Here is a 21,580-nt window from a genome sequence, read left to right as displayed (position 1 = left end):
ATACAAAAGCTATTTCCCCTCACTTTCAATGTACCTTTCTGGTCAGGGTTGCAAAAAATTTATCACAAGAAGATTATTTTGAGAAACTTCAAGGGTGACCTATAAGGATTATCTTGAAAATCTAGCCCGGCCGATAAACCCCTTTTGTCTGTTGATTTCACTGAAATACTATGATGGAAGGAAAATGACAAACAAGTAAAAAGATACCTATAAGTTAATCTGTTGTCGTTAATTCTTCCCGTTTACTACAAGGAAATAGAGTCAGTCATCATCTTATCACTAAACTTTACCCATCCCATCATGGACGATGGCGACAGATGGAGAGACAGTCATCACCGCATCACCAAACTTTACCCATCCCTTAAGATACAGCATCTTTTCATATCGACAATGATCAGATTGCCCCCCCCCCCCACCTCACTAAACTACATCTATGCTCTCTGGAATATAAACAGCCTTGGCAAATTTTAATAATTTATAGTACACTCAGAACTCAACACTTCACGCCAACATTCTAGTTCCTCGTATTATCTGTGGTATCAATTCAACCGAAGTCGACTTCGCCTTTCATCCTTTCGGGGTCGATAAGTACTAGTTGAGTACTGTGGAGGTGGGGGGGGGTCAATGTAATCGAATTACCTACCCCCTGCCCTGAAATTGCCAGCCTCAAAGCCAAAATTTGAAATCAATATTATTTGTTAGTACTTATGTTTGCGCACGAGCGCGTATGTCTCACTCTGTGTCACCAGTGAGACTGTTTTCGATAAATAAAACATTGACCTAAAAACAAAAACAAAAAAACAACACTTCTCTATTTTCACGCACAACTTGGATACTAATAATCAGATATAAATTATTTCGTACAGATTTAGCTTCATGTGTGAGTGTGTGTGTGTGTGTGTGTGAGGGGGTCGATAAAATAAGTACCAGTTACACACCGATACAAATTCTACCGACGATAACCACTCCCATATATAATGAGGCATCCTGTCAACAAATTTAGAAGTCATTTTGATACAAAACTTAGAGCGGCAGACATAATTAACGGCTTTGTGGTATTTATACTCCGTGTTCAAATCCTGCCAGAGTACTCAGACTGCCTCTCGTCCATCCACGATCGACCACTGAAGTCCATCTAGTTGATAATGATTTAGAATCAACATTACTGTCCGTTCACAGAGTGACATATTACAAGGAATGAGGGTCGTTACAACTCGAGACCTTACTAGTGAAAGCGGAAGAGATAGATAGATAGAGAGAGAGAGTGTGTGTGTGTGTGTGATACTAAATATGTTTTCGAGGTTGATGTAATTAAAACAGAGCTCCAGCCTTGTTAACAATCCATAAAATGAAAGAAAGAAAATAACAAAAGTTCTGTTTCGCTTCAGCAGGATTTCCAAGGCGACATCGCCAAAGTGAGGTGTCAAAAGTTTTTGTCGACAATAACGAAGTACACAACGAAGGAATTAGTTTGTGTTTTATAATATACAACACAGCAATAAAAAATTCGGTGTGTGAATATATATATGAGATACCAAAACGCGAGAGGAAAAAAACACACACCCAACCAACATCAATGAATTAATTAATAAGCATGCAGAGATAAAAAAAAAAAACAGAGGTGGGAGATAAACAGTAATTATAGAGGAAATGTACAGTTCAGTTTCGTTAATAGAGATGATGTAGGTGGTTAGAAACCATCCAGAAAGATAAAGATATATATATACATATAGATATATATATGAGAGGGAGAGCAAAAGAATACCGGAAGTCTCCTTGTTTACTCACGTAAACCCCAGAAGCAAAAGATTTTAAGTAGAGTCCAAGTTTGCAGAAAAACAAGACAGGAGAGATTTTTTACTAAATTAGCAATAACCAATGGAGAGAAAAACGAAGTATATATGCTGGTGTAGCACTTACTTGGAAACATAATCCGACGGTATAGTTAGACATACGTGCATTTATGACACATATACATGTAAATATGTGCGTGTGTGTGTGTATGTGGCTAAAACGTGTTAGGGAGGGGAAGTAACTCGAAACGTCTTAAGCCGCATCACATGACTTGAACCTGACTGGCTGAGAAGAGGAAACTTCGTAACTAACGAAAGTAAAATGGAATTATAATAATAACAATGAAATAAAAATAAAAGGAAAAAGAAACCTTCACAAATAAGCAAATAAATTAAAACACAAACCCGTGACACGGCTCTGTTTATCGTTTTAAGACTTGCTCTAATAGCGAAATAGGCTGACTGGGTCGGTGTGAAGTTTTTGTCTACGTAACATAGAGGCGAAACAGCTTGGTTCGAAGAGCAACTTAATGGAAATTGAGATGATGATGGTGATTTGTTTTCCCAACAACTGTTAGAGAAAACCTATTTTTAAAACCAGAGTAATGATAAAAGTTTTTTTTTTTTCTATAGCTCTAATTCATCCACTACCAACAGAAAAGGATTTTTAGTGAAAAATAAAATGGTTATTCAACGTAAATTGATATTGATAAGCATTTGTAAAACGTCTCCACATCCTAAGAGTACAGAAAATAATTCATTTTGACACTGTAAAAATGTTTGGAATTTAGATTAAATAGTAATTTTGATTTCTCACTCCGAGTAATATTTATCGTATTTACCAGAGAAATTTACTGTTTTATTGTAAATAATAACCAACAGATGACGCCACAGAAGCAAGTGATAACAATAGAAGCATCAAACTAGACTAGACAAATAAAAGACATTTTAGAAAGTTATTTTAATCTCTGACGTTTAATAAAATATCTCTACAATGTGACACAGCTCTCGTGATTTGACACTCAAAGAAACTATTTTAAAATTAGGTTGGTGGAGTGATCAACATCTCAGCACCACTCCCCAACCAAGGTGGCTCCGTCCTTAACACTCCCAATAAGAAAACTTCTACCGTTACTGCTTGCTTTATTTCCAATTCCATATTATACAGAGTAAAACTCTTCACCAGTCTCAGTAATACTGAGTACTGCCACTAAATACGATAGCACTTCTGCTCATTCCAACCTTGGAAAACAGCACCCTATCCTTGCCAAATTCTGAAATCACTTTTTGGTACACTGATCTTTGAAAATATACTGTCCCAAGGGAAAATTCTCTAACCCTGTTGACTACCGACCTATTACTCTCACTACCAACATCTTAAATGTAAAAAAACACATTAAAAGCCGCCTCTTCCATAACCTGTCTGATCCTTTAGTGACCAGCAGTATGGTTTCCATAAAGCAAGATTTACAAGTGATTTTATTCTTGTGAGTCATTCACTGGCAGTCACTTCCTCCACTATTTTTAAATAATACACCCAGGGGGACATGGGAGGGCCATGGACATGACATCATTGCCAGACTTCTGTGGTTATTGACAGAAAAGTAGGCAGATCCTGATATCCACAAACCAAAGACCTGCAGTAGAAGAATCTGTTAAAGAAACCTTGTCCATATAGCATTCACATCCCAAAGTTTTGGAAATAATTAGGTTCAAGAACAACTTACATTAAAGTACAATTCACATATCCGACAGTGCTGCTGCTGCTGTTACACACCCACACAAATATCTGAGGCCACATTCAAAAGTCACTCATTTAAATGATTGACAAAGCTTCCACTCTCCAACAACAAACAAAATCCAACAAAGAGATATACTAATTCTGCTCTCCGAATCTTCTGTTACAACTAATAACCTATACTCCTCTTAACTAGCTTAAGGGCCTATCCATCCTGAGCCATTTCCCCTGCTGTGCTCAACTCCTAGATTTTACACAAAACACATTGAGCAATCCTTACCCTTTTTCCCCCAAAATTTCAATCTTCTACTGTCTTCCTCTGTACTTCTGCATTCTCTCACCACCACACACACACACATACATACACACACATACAAATTTCGAACAGAACATCAAGCATATCATTGATTACGGAAAGTGGTTTTGAGCACTGTCCCTCACCAAGAAAAAGAAAAGAAAAAAAAGGAAAGAAAAAGACTGAATTTAGTTGTGTCCATTTACGTATATTTTGAGTTCAGTTTCTGTTGAGGAGGGAGAATAGACTTTGCTTTTTCATTCCTCCTGTCAATAAACAAAATATCAAACATATTCAAGTCAATCCCACTGACTCTACCCCCCACCCTCCCTCACAAATCTGTGAACTTAAGTCATTTCAAAAACTAGTTACTTTACTGTGAAAAAGTAACTAAAATGGTCAAAAAGCAGGCTAAACATTTTAAAATATTTATTTTTTGTCTAGGCGTAGGAGTGGCTGTGTGGTAAGCAGCTTGCTTACCAACCACATGGTTCCAGGTTCAGTCCCACTGTGTAGCACCTTGGGCAAGTGTCTTCTACTATAGCCTCAGGCCGACCAAAACCTTGAGAGGATTTGGTAGACGGAAACTGAAAGAAGCCCGTCATATATATGTATATATATATGTGTGTGTATGTGTATGTTTATGTGTCGGTGTTTGTCTCCCCAACATCGCTTGACAACCGATGGTGATGTGTTTACGTCCCCCGTAACTTAGCGGTTCGGCAAAAGAGACCGATAGAATAAGTACTAGGCTTACAAAGAATAAGTCCTGGGGGTCAATTTGCTCGACTAAAGGCGGTGCTCCAGCATGGCCACAGTCAAATGACTGAAACGAGTAAAAGAATAAAAGAGATACATTATGAGTTCAGGTTCTGCCAGGGTCAGTTATGTTTTCCATCACTTTGGAGTTGATAATTTAAGTACTACTTGTATGTTTATGTAAATTTATATATTTCATTTTTTTTCTTCTAATATGATAAACCTTATAATAAGCTATTTTTTTTCTTCTTGTTTGTTTGCTATTGCTAGCATATGAAGCAATTGTTTGCTCAAGATAGTGAAGTTCATGTTATTGGTAGGTAGTTACACTGGATATATTCAAAGAATTGCTGCATTATTCCATGCTTCTGAGTTTAAGTTGTGCCAGAGGACTTTTTTTTTTCAATCTCAAAACTTTTAAAAACAAATGGGAGTCCCATTATTTTGTTCTGGGTTTCTACGTAGTTATTTTTGATCAATTTGACACATTCAATACCAGACTGAGCTTAACACTATAGAATAGCTAACTTTGCTACTCATTCAGTCAAATCATGAAGTACCAGTAATATAAAGGGGTCAAACCAGTCAGCTGTGGCTCAACATTAAAATGTAATATATTTCTTTATTGCCCACAGGGGGCTAAACATAGACGAGACAAACAAGGACAGACAAAGGGATTAAATCGATTACATTGACCCTGAAAGGATGAAAGGCAAAGTCGACCTCGGCGGAATTTGAACTCAGAACATAACGGCAGGCAAAATACTGCTAAGCATTTCACCTGGCGTGCTAACGTTTCTGCCAGCTCGCTGCTTATTAAAATGTAATATACAGGGCTCATACCAGCCAACTATGGCTTAACACATCATATAATCATGTGATATACAGGGATCAAATCAGCATCTATGGCTCAACACAATCAAATTATGTGATATACAGAAATCAAAGCAGCCAACTATGACTCAATACATTGTAAAATTATGTGATATACAAGAATCAAAGAAGAAATTGTCTTCAATATAGCTGCAGATGGGTAGAATCAGCATTAAAGTTAATAAAATTCATAGTCAAGTCAGGGGTTAATATCACTGATAATACTCTTGAAAGACATGGTATACCTATTCTAAAGCAAATCAGCATTTTAGGTTTTTTTTTCTTTTATCTTTCAGTATGAATGGAAAAACTCTCCATCAATGGTTGAATTTAATAATAGTTCACAAGACATGGTGAATATTTTTATTTATTAATATATGTTGTCAGTGCCATTTCATTTAAAGGTTGTTTTTCTATTCTGGCATAGCTTAGGTAAGAGGTGACTGTAACAGGATTTTTATGGCTGGATGTTCTTCCTGTCATCAACCCTTACTTGTTTATGAAGTAAGAGGGATGATTTGTTGACAGGATGTCAACAAACATAGGTTGCAAATGGCGATGTCAATGTTTGTATCTGTAGCTCAGCATTCACTCCTACCCACAGACACGACAAGCTTTTTTTTTTCAGTTTCTATCTGCCAAAATTCCTCACAAGACATTGGTCAGCTTGAGGCTATAGGGAAAACTCTTGCCCAAAGTATTGTACAGTGGGACTGAATCTGAAGTCACAAAGTTGAGAAACAAGCTTCTTTGCTCAATCATGCCTTTGAGTATATGTGGAGGTATTTTCCTAGTTTCTAATCTGTGTCTAACTTCTGCTTCTTATGTTGGATCCAGAGTAGAAAGTAGAGCAAAACATCTTGTGAGTGGAGTATGCGTCAATATTTTCATAGAAATAATGATTTTTTTTCAAATTAAAATAACAAATTTAGAGTAAAGAAATCAGATTTTTTTTTTCAACAATGTATACATTTTCCAAGTCATTTAGAAAAGAAAATGACAGACAAAAAGAAAATTAAACATACATAAATACACAAAGCTATGTAATTGCAAGCAAGCAAAATACATAAATGATGTGAAGAATAAAGGCAAAACAAATAAGATGGTGGTGATGAAGATGATGCCAGAATTGTGTACCTTGAAACAAATTATGTAATCATTCTGTGCATCATGGTTGTGTGTATGTGCATATTGTAGAAATGTGTGTGTATGCTGTTGCTATGAGGGGAGAAATTTTTGGAAAACTGTTTAAAGAGATTAAATAATTGTTCCAAACATGTCTGCCACAGATGCTCCCACCAACACTACAACTGTTGCAGTAATTAACTGCAATTTTGTTGATTACTTATTTATCAAAATTTTGCTCTCAAAGTAAAATTCTTAATTATCTGTTAAACCATCATGAAATTAACTACCAAGATTTCCACAATTGGTAATAATCATTTTAAGTATCATTCTGTGAGAGAGAAAAACAAAACAAAGGTCAACTAATGGGACTTGAACCACATTCTCATTGTTTCCTGGGCAACTATGTTACCAACTACACTACAGGGTACCTGCTATTTATTTGTCCAATACAATACTATAAATAATTATCTGTTATATAAAATGTGCTATTATATATTCACAGAACAGTTTCAGGACAGGTTATACTTACAATTTACCTTCAAAAGATAATTCATCAATCTCTTAGTTTACTAAAATGGTGTGTGCCTGGTGGTTGTATGAGGGTGGTGGTGGTGGTGATATTGATGTCTGTGATAGTAGGTGCCTGATTAAAATCGTTGTAGTGGAGCATGCATTATAGTTGTGGTGGAATGTGCATGGTGGGAGTGGTAGTGTTGTATCATCCAAAGTCATCTTGAAATAAGTATGATCAAAGTCATGAGCTTCACATTTCTTAGCATATTTAGGAATACATTATAAAATGTGTCCTTCCTTTTACCAATATAGTATGGTGTCTGTGAAGGAATTTGGTTGCTATGTCTAGCAGTTCAAGTGATCATGCAGAAGTTTGCGCTTTGAGTCACATGTAGTAAATGTGTGTTTGCACAATCATGGTTGTGTGAGTGTGTGTGTGAACATGGTGGTGGTTGTATGTGCATGTGTGCCTATGAACATGGCGTGTATGTGAAGATGAAATGGCTGTGTGGGCAAGGTATTTAACTACTAACACATGTGAAAAGTGTTCTAATCTGCTGTGGTTCATTGATGGTGCTACTGTGGAAGATTACTGTTGAACTCTGCATGTCTTAGCTGTAAATGAGGAATAAGGTACCATATTCCCACATAAGATCTATAAGCACTATTTTGTATTCACCTGAAGACAGCAACAAGAAACACCCTTTGTCAACAATAAGACCAAAAGTCTCTTTGACCTTGGTGATCTTAGACATTGCTTTCCATTATATGTATACTGATTAATTTAAATACTATTAAAAAACAAAAAACCTTGTGCACATGCACACAGGCCCATCGGCACATACACATAAAGATCTAAACACACTAAATCTGAAAAACATTGTAAACTGTGTATAAATTCTTAAACTATAGAATACAGACTACATTGGAAATAGTGAGGGTCTGAGTTTGAAACAAGATTCAGAACTTAAAACACTTGATTGTGGGGGAGGATTCACACCTGTTACCTGTGAGTGACCCTTGTACAACTAGGAAATATAAACTAAGAGCATTATTAGAAAGAGTAGGGATGTGGGTTCTAAATAGAATCGGAACTTACAACAGTCGATGGTGGTGGGCTCACATTTGTCTTGCTGGGAGTATATCCGTTATATGTACGTACTTTATGGGTAGTTTTCTCTCGCTGGAAAGTAAAAACCAACATCACAACAAATAATGCAGTGCAATCCACTACCCCCAACCTCTCTCCCAGGTAGACATAGGCTCATTTATGAGGTCTTGATGCATCATAAGCAGCATCATCATCATCATTATTCTTTTTATTGTTTCTATTAAAGAATTCTTAAGATTGTGTGTCAGTGTATACACTTGTGCCTCCAAGTTTGCACAGGCTTGTATGCATCCATATCTCACCCTGTGTACGCATGTGAGTGTATACACACCACTCCCTCTCTCTATGGTTGTGTGTATAAGGATGGCCAGCTGAATGTACAGGTGTCTGCACATGAATGTGTGTGTGCATGTCTTTGCCTCTCTGTGCTGCACACTTATGCATCTCTATATAGTTTAGCACCAATACATCTGTGACTATACATATTTATGATCAGCTACCAAAGAGACGTGTTGCTCGGCATTGGCAAGACATATATTAGTAAAACTGACAAATAGCATACAGTGAACTTGCCATGGTCAGCGGGAAATCCAACATTTCAGACAGAGTCCTGCTTTAGGGAAAAGTTGGCAGTAGAGAAATTAAAGAGAGATAGTAAAGTTTTCAAACTCTGGATAAAAAACTGCTGTTTCTCTTTAATTTCTCCCCTGTCAACTTTTCGTCACAGAAGGGCTCTGCTGAGACACTGGATTTTCCACGGTACTCTTTTTGTCAATTTTATAAAGATATATATGACATACAAAGAATATAATTCAAGTGGTGGATATAAGATTGTTAGCAACTCTCAAATTCTCACTTCTTGTTTAATGTGTTGAAACTTGTGAAATAATTCTGATAAAATACATTAGTGATCCACAGCTGAGATATTTTGATAAAATATATTAGTATAGTGATATGTGCCTGAGATAATTATCATGATAAATGCATTAGCACCTGCATTGTTCTCAGCTTTTAAAAACAAAGCTACAAGCTGTGTTACCTATCTTTATATAAGAGAGGAGATTTTTAATTGTTTTTAACAGAGAAAGAGAGACAGAGAGAGAGAGGAAACTCAGAGTATTGATGCAAAATAGCTTCAGGTTTTGTTAACTCCATTGAGTGCGTATGTTGTTGTTCAGGCTCTTGATCTATCAGAACAATAACCAAAGGTGTTGTTCTGCCACAGCCATTTTCTCATCTTTTATTCAGCCATAATGTGTCCGAGACTGCATTATCCAACATCCCTTTTTTTTTTTTTAAGTCAGCAGAGTGTAATTTGAGGGAGGTTTGATTGCTGTTTCGAGCTACATAGAGGTTACCCCCATTGACTCAGTATCAAATAATGTCAATGTAAAATGTTTTGCTGGGGTAGATATCATAGATATCAACAAGGAAGTAATATGGAAAGAAAAATGTTAAAAAGCCAATTTGAAATAGAAAACTAAAACACAAATGCAAAGAGAAAAAAAGTTCAAATCAGAATTGTTAAATTGAGATGGCCACCATGCATGTGATGTGTGTGTGTAGAGTATACAGTGTATGATATATATATATATGTATATATATATAATATATGTATGGTGTCTTGAGTGCATCTTGAATGCAATAGCATCATCATTTTAATGTCCCCTTTTCCTTGTTTCCATGGGTCAGACAGAGTTTGATGAAGCAGATTTTCTATAACTGGATACTCTTCCTGTCACTAACCCTCACCTGTTTCAAAGTAAGGTAATATTACCCCCATGATCACATATGTTTTTATTTTTGCAGAATATTAGTAACTAATGACACTGCTTGTATAACAGTGATAATCATTTACAACTAAAACGCAATGTCAAGACACACACACACACTATATATATACACACGCATATATACAACAAGCTCCTTTCAGTTTGTCTACCAATCCACTCACCACTTACAAGACTTTGGTTGACCTGGAACTATAGCAGAAAATGCTTGCCCAAAGTGTCACACAATGGGACTGAACCTGAAACCATATGGCTGGGAAGCAAACTCCTTACTACACAGCCATGCCTGTCTATGATAATGTAGTGCAAGGCATATAGTATATGTAGTGTGTGTGCATGTGTAAGGTATATGTAGCTTGTGTGTGTTTAATAAAGACTAGTTAATCATTTGTGTAATTACAAGAAATGTATAAGGACGACAAACTTATTACTAAGCTTTTCATTTTTGACAAAACAGAATACTAACTACTCTACCGTTTACTCAAAGACTGCCCTTAAAATTTGTTGTTTTATTATCTGTTTATTGTTTTATATTAATTTTCCCAAACTTCCAGTGGTGTAACAAATTATTAGTTGGATCATACTATCTATCTATCCACTCAGTCGAAGTCGACTCTCGGTTACTCGTTGGATCAGTGTCCTCCAGTCAGTTCTATCCTGGGCCACTTCTTTCAGATTGGCTATGTCCATTCCAGTATCACTCTTGATGGTGTCAAGCCAGCGGGTTCTTGGTCGGCCTCTTCCTCTCTTGCCACTGGATCATACATGGCTGTGTATTTTAGAATTTACAACCATATGGTTTTGGGTTCAGTCCCAACATATAGCACCTTGGGTAACTATTTTCAGTGACTTGTAGGTGGAATTTGTAGATGTAAACTACATGGAAGCCTGTCACATATGCACATTTAATACATACACACATACAAACACGCATACATATATATATATATATACATACATACATACATACATATACACATTCCTTTTGCCGACATACATTAGCAAAAGACATACACAAGAGAAAGGCAATAAACTGATGCTTTTGAAATTAACACCTTGTTGTATTTACTCTCCTCAAGGGAAACAATGATTGGTCCATACTAAACCTGCAACTAAAGATACTATTGTTCACAAAAGGAAATAAGGAAATAAAAATCATTTTAACAACTTCTGACCCATTTTTTATTGAGTTACTACTAACCACTTAACTATGATATAGAAATGGAGTCTCTTTTTCATTGTTTAGTTTTGTTTTGTTTTTTAAGTCAAGCAAATTGGACTCCGCAAAGTTATGTTCCTTGCTCAAGGGTCACAATGCTACAGTTGTGAAAGCACGATTTGATCTCAGCACCTCAACCTCACAACTATTGTGACTACTGCTTTTAGTGGTAAATCTTGAGCTATTCACACACATGCACATATGAACACATGTATAGCTGTATGTATAATTTACAAACAATAACATACGCTGACACACAGACACACACACACACACACACACACACACACACATCATGGAGGCCATTTTCATGAAGCTGTGCAAAAACCAAGCAGAAGCCAAGTGATAATTCAAAATTCAAACAAAATCAATGAAAGCAGGTTATCTAGGAAATATGATCCGGGTACACCTACCTCCTTCTCTTTGCTTTCATGTTCACTCTTTGACAATGCTAATGCCAGTTGTAGCTCCTCCTCCTCTTGGATTTCCTGGTCACTCTTCGAAGGGGGAAGCTGCAAAAGTACAAGTATTTCACAGATAAAACAAAGCACCACAAGCCATTCTCTAGATGGTCACTTGGCTTTCTAGAAATGGCAGCCAAATCACCCACAAATGTCTTCCAAAAGGGAAGGACATACAAGCTAATGTAGTTCTACATAGTGTCTGCTCAAGCAGATACTATCTCAGTACCACTATCTTGGTACCTTCCAACAAGGCTTTGGCTCAAAGCCTTAATGGATCACATGGTATAATTCACATAAAAACAACTAGGTGCAAAAATATTGCACTAAGATAAGCTCAGAGCCCAGAAGTCCAAATCCACCACTATAAAGTATTTCTACAAGCTAAAGTTCATTATTATTATTAAAAGCTGCAGAGTAGCAGAAAGGCAGAATAACAGAATGACAAAATGTTACTAAATTTTGTACTGTGTTTAATTCTGTCTGATGTTGGCTTTGCCTTTCATTCTTCCAGGGTCAATAAAATACAACATTAATCAAGAAGACATATATTAAAACAATTCTATCAATTATAATCCACTTCTAAAATGGCCTTGTGCCTTTGTTTGAAATTATTGTTATTATTAGTACCGAGTGAAAGTGAGGGCAGAAATGATAATGTAGAATGAGATGTTGTGAGAAAGTGTTCAATGACTCGTTAGTTTGACAGATTAAGTAATCTAATATGATACATTTAGAGGGACTTTGTTCAGTTCAAATCTCACTAGATCCAACTTTTGGTTTTTATCTCTTGGGAATGGAGGAGGGGAAAAATAAAATTGGACCTAAGGAATTTAAAATCAAGGCGATATTTCACAATACATCCCTTCTAACAAGGGCTAATGCTTAGGAAAGAAAAATTTTTTAAAAAGTCTATGGAGGCTACTGAAATAATCCAGGGAGCAGTTACTGACATACAGGGATGCAGTTAATGCATACAGAACATGTTATTGCTCCAGTTATATGGTTGCTCACCATTAAAAATAGCAATCAAATTTACCGCAATCACACACCAATATCAGAGAGAAACTAAAGGACACACTGGATATGCAGTCTTAGATGTCTGTAAAAATTAGGACAGTCATGGCTGGAATGTCTTTGATCATATGCCAATTCAATCAGAGCTGACCAAGGGCTAAACAACATCAACGAATTATTTAAAGTTTATAAACATAATTGATATTTATAAATACAATTAATCATTGCATCAGAATCTGTAGAGAGACAAGACTAATTACTGTAATGCAATTTAGTTCACCATCTTTTATGAAGAATAACCTTCCAGATGGTTACTTCATCAATTAGAAATAGCACACTCCTCCTTCATCTTAGACTGCACACACTTGACTGATTGGCATAAATCACTGGTCTGTGACTGACATAAAATCACTTAGTCATTCATCAGTTTCTGACTCACATATTATTGTGTCCTCTCTCTGCCTTTCTTACCACTACTACAATGTCCTCTGCTCCTGGAAGCTAGCTAGTCTCATGCCATTTCCATTCAGCCATGCCAAATGTACTTGACCATCTCTCATTATCCATGTTGTGTCTATCCCACATAAACCACAAAGCCTAGTCCTTCTGCCCAATAGTATAGGCCCACCTTGGAATTCTCTCCAGTCAATTTGCAGCAGTTTAAGCAGGACATTAACAGCATTAGTCTCATCGCCCTTGAAGGGAAGGCCTGTGAGGGCTGTGGGCATTGTCCCTTTCTCCATACTTAGCAAATAAAATTTAAAATATATTCTGCTGGATCATCGCTGGGCTGAGACTAAACCAAAGCAATTCACAGGTCGTCTTGAGGACTTAATATGGATCTTGTGGCAGGTATAGAAAATAAGCAACCTAATACACACTTGGACATTGGAACATCTACATGCAACAAATGAGATTCATGCTTTTTTTTTTTTTACTCAAAAACTAAAGGAGACGGACAGACAAAAAAAGGGAAGAAACAAAGCAACACAAGCCAGTGTACAGACAGACTGAGAATTAGTAGGAGGGAATAAATAAAGCAAGCAGCTAAACAAACAACTACAACAATATATATATATATATATATATATATACATACATATAACTGAAATTTATAGTAATCAACATTTTGATACTGTTTCAAAATACAAACTATGTAGCAATTACAATAGCCTTATAGAAATATATATATAATAATAATAATAATAATAATAATAATGAGGGAATATTATGAATAACACATGTCGTTATTCTACTAAATATATACATTTTATTTAATTTTTTGCACATTACTTAATCATCGTTATATTTTTTATCTTATATTTAATCTTTCTATTATATGTAATTTTCTAGATGGTGTAATTTAATTTTTCATTTTGAATTGATAAAAGGTGTTTTTTTCCTTATATATATATATATATATATATATATAATACTTAATATACATATATATTATACTTAATATACAAACACCACTGATAGGTCAATTACTACAGGATTCATCCCGAGATAACATCTTATGGAAGTGCTCATAGGAACTGGTGTATCAACAGTGTATATACATTAAGTATGATACGAAGATGGCTATTTTAATTTAATACTGCCAGACTTTTATTTAGCCAGGTGAATATTTACAACACCAGTGAATGTTTTATTCACTCTTTCCTATATAGGAGGTAATAAATTCTTGTTCAATTATGTGGGCAATCATTGGAAAGGCCCAAAACGACTGAAATGCATTTGGCTTTCTTGCTAGCTGCTCCAGGGATAAGCTTTTGTCTCCTTTCAATACATGTTTTTAACACATGTCCATGCAAGTTGTAATCTCAGAGCAAACACCACAGTAACTGGCCTATAAATGATGTATATTAAGTATTGTACATAAATGGCTGTTTTAATTTAATACTGTCTCAATTGTTTATAAGATTTTTAATTAACATTTATTAATATATTTTATGCAAACAGCATCAAAAAGTTAATCAGAAATAATTGTGCAGTCAGATAAAAAGAGCAACATTAATCAATGACTAATTATATATAATTACATAATTACATAACATTTTATATGAAAATAAAAAAAAATACTCATTTTAAATATACGAGATCTGATCAATAAGTATCCGGACTGTTGTCATAGTAACAAAGCTAAAGCAGAGTGAAGCCACTTGGCACAGATTAATGCTCACTAAGTTTAACATTCTAGCTCACTTCTGCTGTTTACAGCAGAGCTTGGAAGGAAGGTGTGTAGCATGTGATCGTTACATTGACTATGATAGAGAAAGTTGTCATGGCAATACCTGCTCAGAGGCCTATGCAAAATGCAGAAAGTGTATGGAAAGGAGTGTATGGGTTGCACACAAGCATATGAGTGGTTCATAGGTTCCCAAGATAATTGAAAAAGTGTTGATATTGATGAACATTCTTGGAGACCTGCAACCATCAGAACTGAGAAAAACATCTCAGCTGTGAGGGGAAATTGTTGAATCATCATCCGTGAGTTATCAGAGGATGTGCAGATTAGTTATGGTTCAGTTCAGTCCATTATCACTGAAGATTTGGGTATGAGATGCGTGTCTGCCAAGTTTGTGCCAAAACTGCTTTCAGCTGAACAAAAAGACACTCGGGTTTCAGCTGTACAAGATCTCGACTGTGTTGAGAACAATGAAAACGTTTTGAAAACTTTGCTTAGGACTCTGAGCAGGTATCACCAATGAATGAGAAGAAGAATAAGGACAGATTGGTTGTAGAGAAGATTTCTGACTATGCCATATTATATATGGGTGGGTAGGAGTCAATGAGGTGAAGCTGAAAGAGATAAAGGTGTGATGATGAGATCTAGAGTGTATCTTCAATGTCAAAGAAGGTGAATAGCAGACAGAATGAAGACAAAGTCAGAAGGGGTAGGTAAATATTGCAAGGGTGTGAGGGCAGAGTGAAAGATGGTTGTCTCCCTCCCGCCATATACTCAGGCAGCCTTTACACACCCACCTGATCTCCTTTCTCCAATATGTAAATACATCATCATCGTTTAACATCTGTTCTCCATGCTAGCATGGGTTGGACGGTTCAACTGGGGTCTGGGAAGCCAGAAGGCTGCACCAGGCCCAGTCTGATTTGGCAGAGTTTCTACAGCTGGATGCCCTTCCTAACGCCAACCACTCCGTGAGTGTAGTGGGTGCTTTTTACGTGCCACCAAGCATGAAGCTTCCTATCTCTGACATGTGAGCATGTACACAACAGCCAAACACCATGTTGCTGGAGCTATTAAAGCACACAGTTCTATACAAGGATATATATATATATATATATATATATATATATCACAAGATTCACTAGAAAGGACTTAAAGGAAAAGGAAACAATATGAATAATATCTTCAGTAAACAAATGTGATGGCTAATATAATCTAGTCTTTGTGAACAGGAAGTTATATAAAATAAAGCGGTTTAGGAGGATGTGGTAGGAGTAAGAAAAAGAAAGATTACAGAACAGTCAGACAGGAAAATATCTGCTTTAAAAGACCAACCAAGAAAATAGCCTGTTTACAAATCAAGAAGCCTTATTGTGGTCACTTGACCCGCTAGAAACAGCAGCCAAATTATCTCCCTCAACTTACACTACTTTATATACTGAATGTTGTCTCGGGTCCACACAAAGACAAGATGGTCAATGTCTAAACGTCTTTTACTGTAGACCTGCTCATTCAGGCCCGACTACATAACAATAACAATCCGTGTTGCCTTTTTTGGGCTCTGAAAAGGGAAAAGCTCACAAAAACTAGTAGACTGGTTTCCTATACATGCATGTTCATGTAGTTAAGAAGCTTGCGTTTCAACCATGGGGTTAACAATTGGAATGATGGGTTGTTAAAACAATCCATCTCAAATGAAGCCTCAGCAACAGGCATCAAATAGTGTGATGATGATGATAATCACAAATATTTTATCATCTCTGTTAATATCAACTTGTACCTGCCTAGGGTTATTTGAAACACATATTATATCATGTATATTGTGAACAGTGGTGGCTCATAGATGAAATTAGTAGGGGTGCTGCTTCAGAAATTTTTAGCCATTGTTTTAATATTGTGTAAAAGGAAACAAACATAAAAATAAAATTTATACATAAACCTGATCGGTTCATGTTTTAGCCACTGCCGGGTTGTGTGTTTAATTTGTTCACTGAACACTGCTGCGAAGTTCCCCTTGTTTTTCAAAAATTACCCCTAAATCACAAAATAAGGGGGGAAAATCTGCCCTAATTTTCAAATCCTGGTAGCAATAGGAATCAGAAATAACCAAGAACTGTGGTTTAGTCACATGACAACCTGAATGGAAGAGACTATAAGTAATTTTTCAGACAGTGTACCTACGACTTCACTGTGTCCTTCCTTTAGATAGTCATAAAATCACCCTCAAACCATATTCTACTAACAATATAGAGACTCTCTTGTTGGCTGAGAAACAATTGTGTTGTAATATACTATGATGCATTGTACTATACGGTAATGTATTATAGCATAATGTACTGTATACTATAATGCATTTTAGTACATTATGACATATTGTAATATACACTGGCACACGAATGAAATTTGCTTGAGGGGTGCAAACCTAGGTCCAAAAATTTTTAAAACAAGGTCTTTTTTTTTATTTTTGTTCTTTGAGAAGAAACCTAACTCCAAGCTACTTTTTACAAATCACTTTTTACTCACTGTTTTCTAAACCTGAGAAAAGTAAACAGGGGTGCAAATTTTGATTTAGCACCCAACAAAAATTCTATGAGCTGTGCTTGCACCCCCTGTTATCAGGCCTATGGTAATATATTATAATTTATTAAGGTGGCAAGCTATCAAAATGCTTAGTGGCATTTTGTCTGTCTGTATGTTCAAAGTTCAAATTCTGCTGAAGTTGACTTTGGCTTTCATTCTTTTGGGGTCAATAAAATAAGTATCAGTTGGACATTGGTAACAATGTAATCAACTTACCCACTCCCACAAAATTGCTGGCCTTGTGCCAAAATTTGAAAAAAATATATTATGTGTTATACTATATCAGAATGTATTATAACAGATTACAATGTATTATAGTATATTGTAATGCATTGTATTTTATTGCAATCTACTGTAGTATATTATAAAAGGACCAAGAGAGAAAGGAAGGGCAATAAGTTGATCCTGTCAGAGAAAGAGTACCTTCAAATATCATCAAACCGGCACAGGAAGTTGAACTTCCAAGAGAACACAAAAGCTGAGGTATCTACAAATACGGAGACAGAAGCCTAAATAAGGATTTCACTACAGCAAGTGTGACTTGAGAGACAGCAAAGAGAATGAGGAGGGTTGGTAGAATTAAGTGTGAGGAAGAAACATTGTGTCCCATATGTTTCACAGATCTTATTTTTTTATATTTTACTTGTTTTAGTCACTGGACTGAGGCCATAATAGAGCACTGCCTTGAAAGGTTTAGTCAAAACAAGCCCAGCGCATAATCTTTTTAAAGCCTAGTACTTAATCTATCAGTCTCTTTTGCCAAAGTGCTAATTCAGAGGAATGTAAACAAACCAACATTGATTGTCAAGCAGTGGAGTGAGGGACAAACAGAAACATACATAAAAATACACAAACACACACATAGATATTACAATGGGTTTTTCGCCATTTTTGTCTATAGAATCCATTCAAGGTTTTGGTTGGCCTGGGCTCATATTAGAAGGCACTTGCCCAAGGACTGAACCTGGAACCATGTGGTTAGGAAGCAAACTTCTTACCACACAGCCACATCAATGTGAAAATATTAATAGTTATGATAGAGAATCAGCAATTGGGTAAAGATAATTTTAAGAGAAAAACACAAAACAAAACATTTGGAAATCTAAATTATAAATTTTGGTTGGAAGTTTTAAAATCAAACAGCTATTATCTCATTTGTATCAGTTTAAAAAAAATACTGTATATATGTTGAATCCTTAAGTTTCATAAAAAAATATTAGGGGTTAGATAATACAAAACACATAATAGAAACACACCAAAACACAAGCAAACACACACTGGTCAATAAAAACAACACACATAAGCTATATATATATATGTAAGCATCAAGAAGCGGACAATTATAACAAGAAAGCACGCAAAAAAATATAAAAAAACTTCTGCTGTAATAATAATAATAATAATAATAAATAATAATAATAATGATAATAATAATAAAAGAGTATAAAAAGTGGCTTACATTCTCCTGACCTCTTGATGCCTTCTGTATGAGCAGATAGATAGAGAAGGGGATTAAGGGTCAGATTTAGGACATTTGTGGTAGTAAATGCAAACAAAAAGTAGTTCAGTGTTTATATGTGTGTGTGTGTGTGTGCATATATATATAGAACCAGAAGTATGGTAGAGGTAAGACAATGACCATCAATGACTTGGTTAATGACACAATATAACCACACACACACACACACACACACACACACACACACAAAAGCCAAACAAAGGATGAATATATTAAAACCAACTGCTGACACTGTTGCCATTAGCAACCAGCACAAGTTATAATCAGAAGCTGAAGAGGATTAAAAGAAAACAACTAGAGCACCACCACTTGCACCAGCAGCATGAGTGACAGATTTGAAATCAATATTTTATTAACCCCTAATTGTGAGAAGTTAGACATGACTATGACACACAATCATTCCTTTCCACTGAGCAGCCATGGTTGTGGGGGTTAAGATGTTTAATTCATAACCAATGGCTTCTGTGTTCCGTTCCAGTGCACAGCATCATGGATGTCTTTTACCATAGCCATGAGTTGACCATAACTTTGTGAATGGTAAACAGCTGGTGGAAACTGCAGAAGCTCAATAGACACACACAAACACAGCATGGTTAAGAGGTTAACTTCTCAATCTCATAGTTTTAGGTTCAAACCCACTCAGTGACACTTTGGGCAAATATCTTCTACAACAAATAGCCCATGGTAACCAAAATCTTCTCAGTGGATTTGGTAGATAGAAATTGAAACTTGAGTGTACATGTAAGCTTACATTTGCACTTCTCCCAAAGCTGCTCAGCTGTGGGTAATGATGTTCCTGTAATTTCTCCTATTAGCAGGTGATCCACAGGTTTTGCACCTTCAAAGATATGTGGAATAAAATATTCCTAACTTGAAAAACAGATGAGGATGGGAAGGCACCCAGCTGTAAAAGAATGTATTCATCCAAGCCATGATAGCATGGTAAAATGGACATAAAAAAAAATTAAACATCCATGTTCCATGGGTTGGACCATTTGCCAAGATCTAACAAGTTCAATGACTGCATAGTGCTCCACTGTCTGCTTTGGGAGGATTTCTACTGCCCTTCCTAGTGCTAACCACTTTACAGTGTGTAATGGGTGCCTTCTTTGTGCTACCAGCAAAAGTAAAGTCACTATGCAGTCTGAAAAATTACAAACCCCAAAGAGAAGTGACATTATGCCAGGAGATGAAAGGTTACAGTTTGAGAGAAAGGGCCAAAGCAGAACAGAATCTTGCTGTAGGGGAGCTACGTGACTGCTCACATTTTAGAAAGAGAGTGGTGGTGATCAGGGTAGAGCAGGAAAGAAATAAAATAGTGGTGACGAGGTGTGTATATGACCCTCAAGGTATGAGATGAATAGAAGTTAATGGAGGAAGAAGAATCAGGAGAGTGGGTGGGTGGTGGTGGTGGTTGCAAGAGAGAGTGAGAGATGGAGAATGAGTGAGGGAAGTAAAGATAAAGAATGCTGAGTGCATGAGTAAGGAAGAGTAGAAGACAACTATAGAGATTGGATAGGGTTGAGGGGAAGGTAGGTATAATGAATGGTGGGAAGTGACCAATGATGCATGAGGTTGAAGAGTAGCAGAATGATAATGATGATGATACAATATACAGGGGAAGGGTGAGAAGAGAGAGAGAGAGAGAGAGATGATGAGTGGTTGGATCGATTGTGAAAGTGTGGGGGAAGGAGAGAGAAGTAGGCATAGTGCATGGTGATAGATAGATAGAGAGAGAGAGAGAGAGAGAGAGAGAGAGATGGTGGTGGAGAAGACGAAATGATTTGGCAGCTTGAGGAGGAGACACAGCAAAGTGTTGATAGAAAGGGCAGTATTGGTTTCAAATTTTGGCACAAGGCCAGCAATTTCAGGGAAGGGTATAAGTCAATTACCTCGATCCCAGAGTCCCACGGGTACTTTTATCAACACTGAAAGGATGAAAGGTGAAGTCAACCTTAGCAGAGTTTGAACTCAGAATGTGAAGACAGACGAAATGCTGCAAAGCATTCTGCCTAGTGTGGTAATGATTCTGCCAGCTCGCTGCCTTATGAGAGGACGGTATTAAGGGTGACCATTGCTAAAGGTTAGTGGTATCAAGGAAAAATTGCAGTTGGAGAGATGAAAGGTGGTGGGAGTATCTTGAGGTAGGGAATTCAGCAAAGGGCCCTGCTGTACATGCACACACAGTGCTTCTAGTACCGCCAATCATCTTGGTACCTTGTCATCTCCTCCAAGAGTTTAAATATGTGTCTGTGTATATTTATATCTTTTGTTGTATACTAGTGAAGAATACAAGCATCAATGAAAAATTAGGGCTCTTCAAACTGTTCACAAACACTCTTCCTTTAATTAACAGTCATAAATACACTGAACCAAAGATTGGCTTGACATAAACCAGTAACCAACAATAACACAATTGTGATATAAAATTATAAAACAGATTGAAGAACTTGTAGGGTTAGAGATCTCTTTGGTCCTGTCTGGCAGAGAGCTATTCAATCTAACTATATATATATATATATATATATATATATATGTATATATATGTTGTTGCTATTATGTTAAACTGTTGTATGTCCAAATTTGGCCAATT

The 21,580-nt window shown here is 36.3% G+C and overlaps 1 protein-coding gene across 1 annotated transcript in view; it reads right to left on the bottom strand.

The window, feature by feature from the left end:
* The window catches only part of LOC115220828 (hepatocyte growth factor-regulated tyrosine kinase substrate), a gene marked incomplete at its 5' end in the record, with an annotated part of 75,392 nt that overhangs the window by 22,031 nt on the left and 31,781 nt on the right, over positions 1 to 21,580 (bottom strand). The window contains 3 exons of the mRNA XM_029791002.2: positions 8,199 to 8,282; positions 11,633 to 11,731; positions 18,928 to 18,951. Coding sequence (XP_029646862.2) covers positions 8,199 to 8,282; positions 11,633 to 11,731; positions 18,928 to 18,951 — 207 coding nt within the window. The remainder of the gene's footprint in view (positions 1 to 8,198; positions 8,283 to 11,632; positions 11,732 to 18,927; positions 18,952 to 21,580) is intronic.

This window comes from Octopus sinensis, linkage group LG17 (assembly GCF_006345805.1).
Source record: "Octopus sinensis linkage group LG17, ASM634580v1, whole genome shotgun sequence".
NCBI lineage: Eukaryota > Metazoa > Mollusca > Cephalopoda > Octopoda > Octopodidae > Octopus > Octopus sinensis.
The sequence above is the reverse complement of the archived record's forward strand: the minus strand, read 5'-3'. Positions and strand labels throughout refer to the sequence as shown.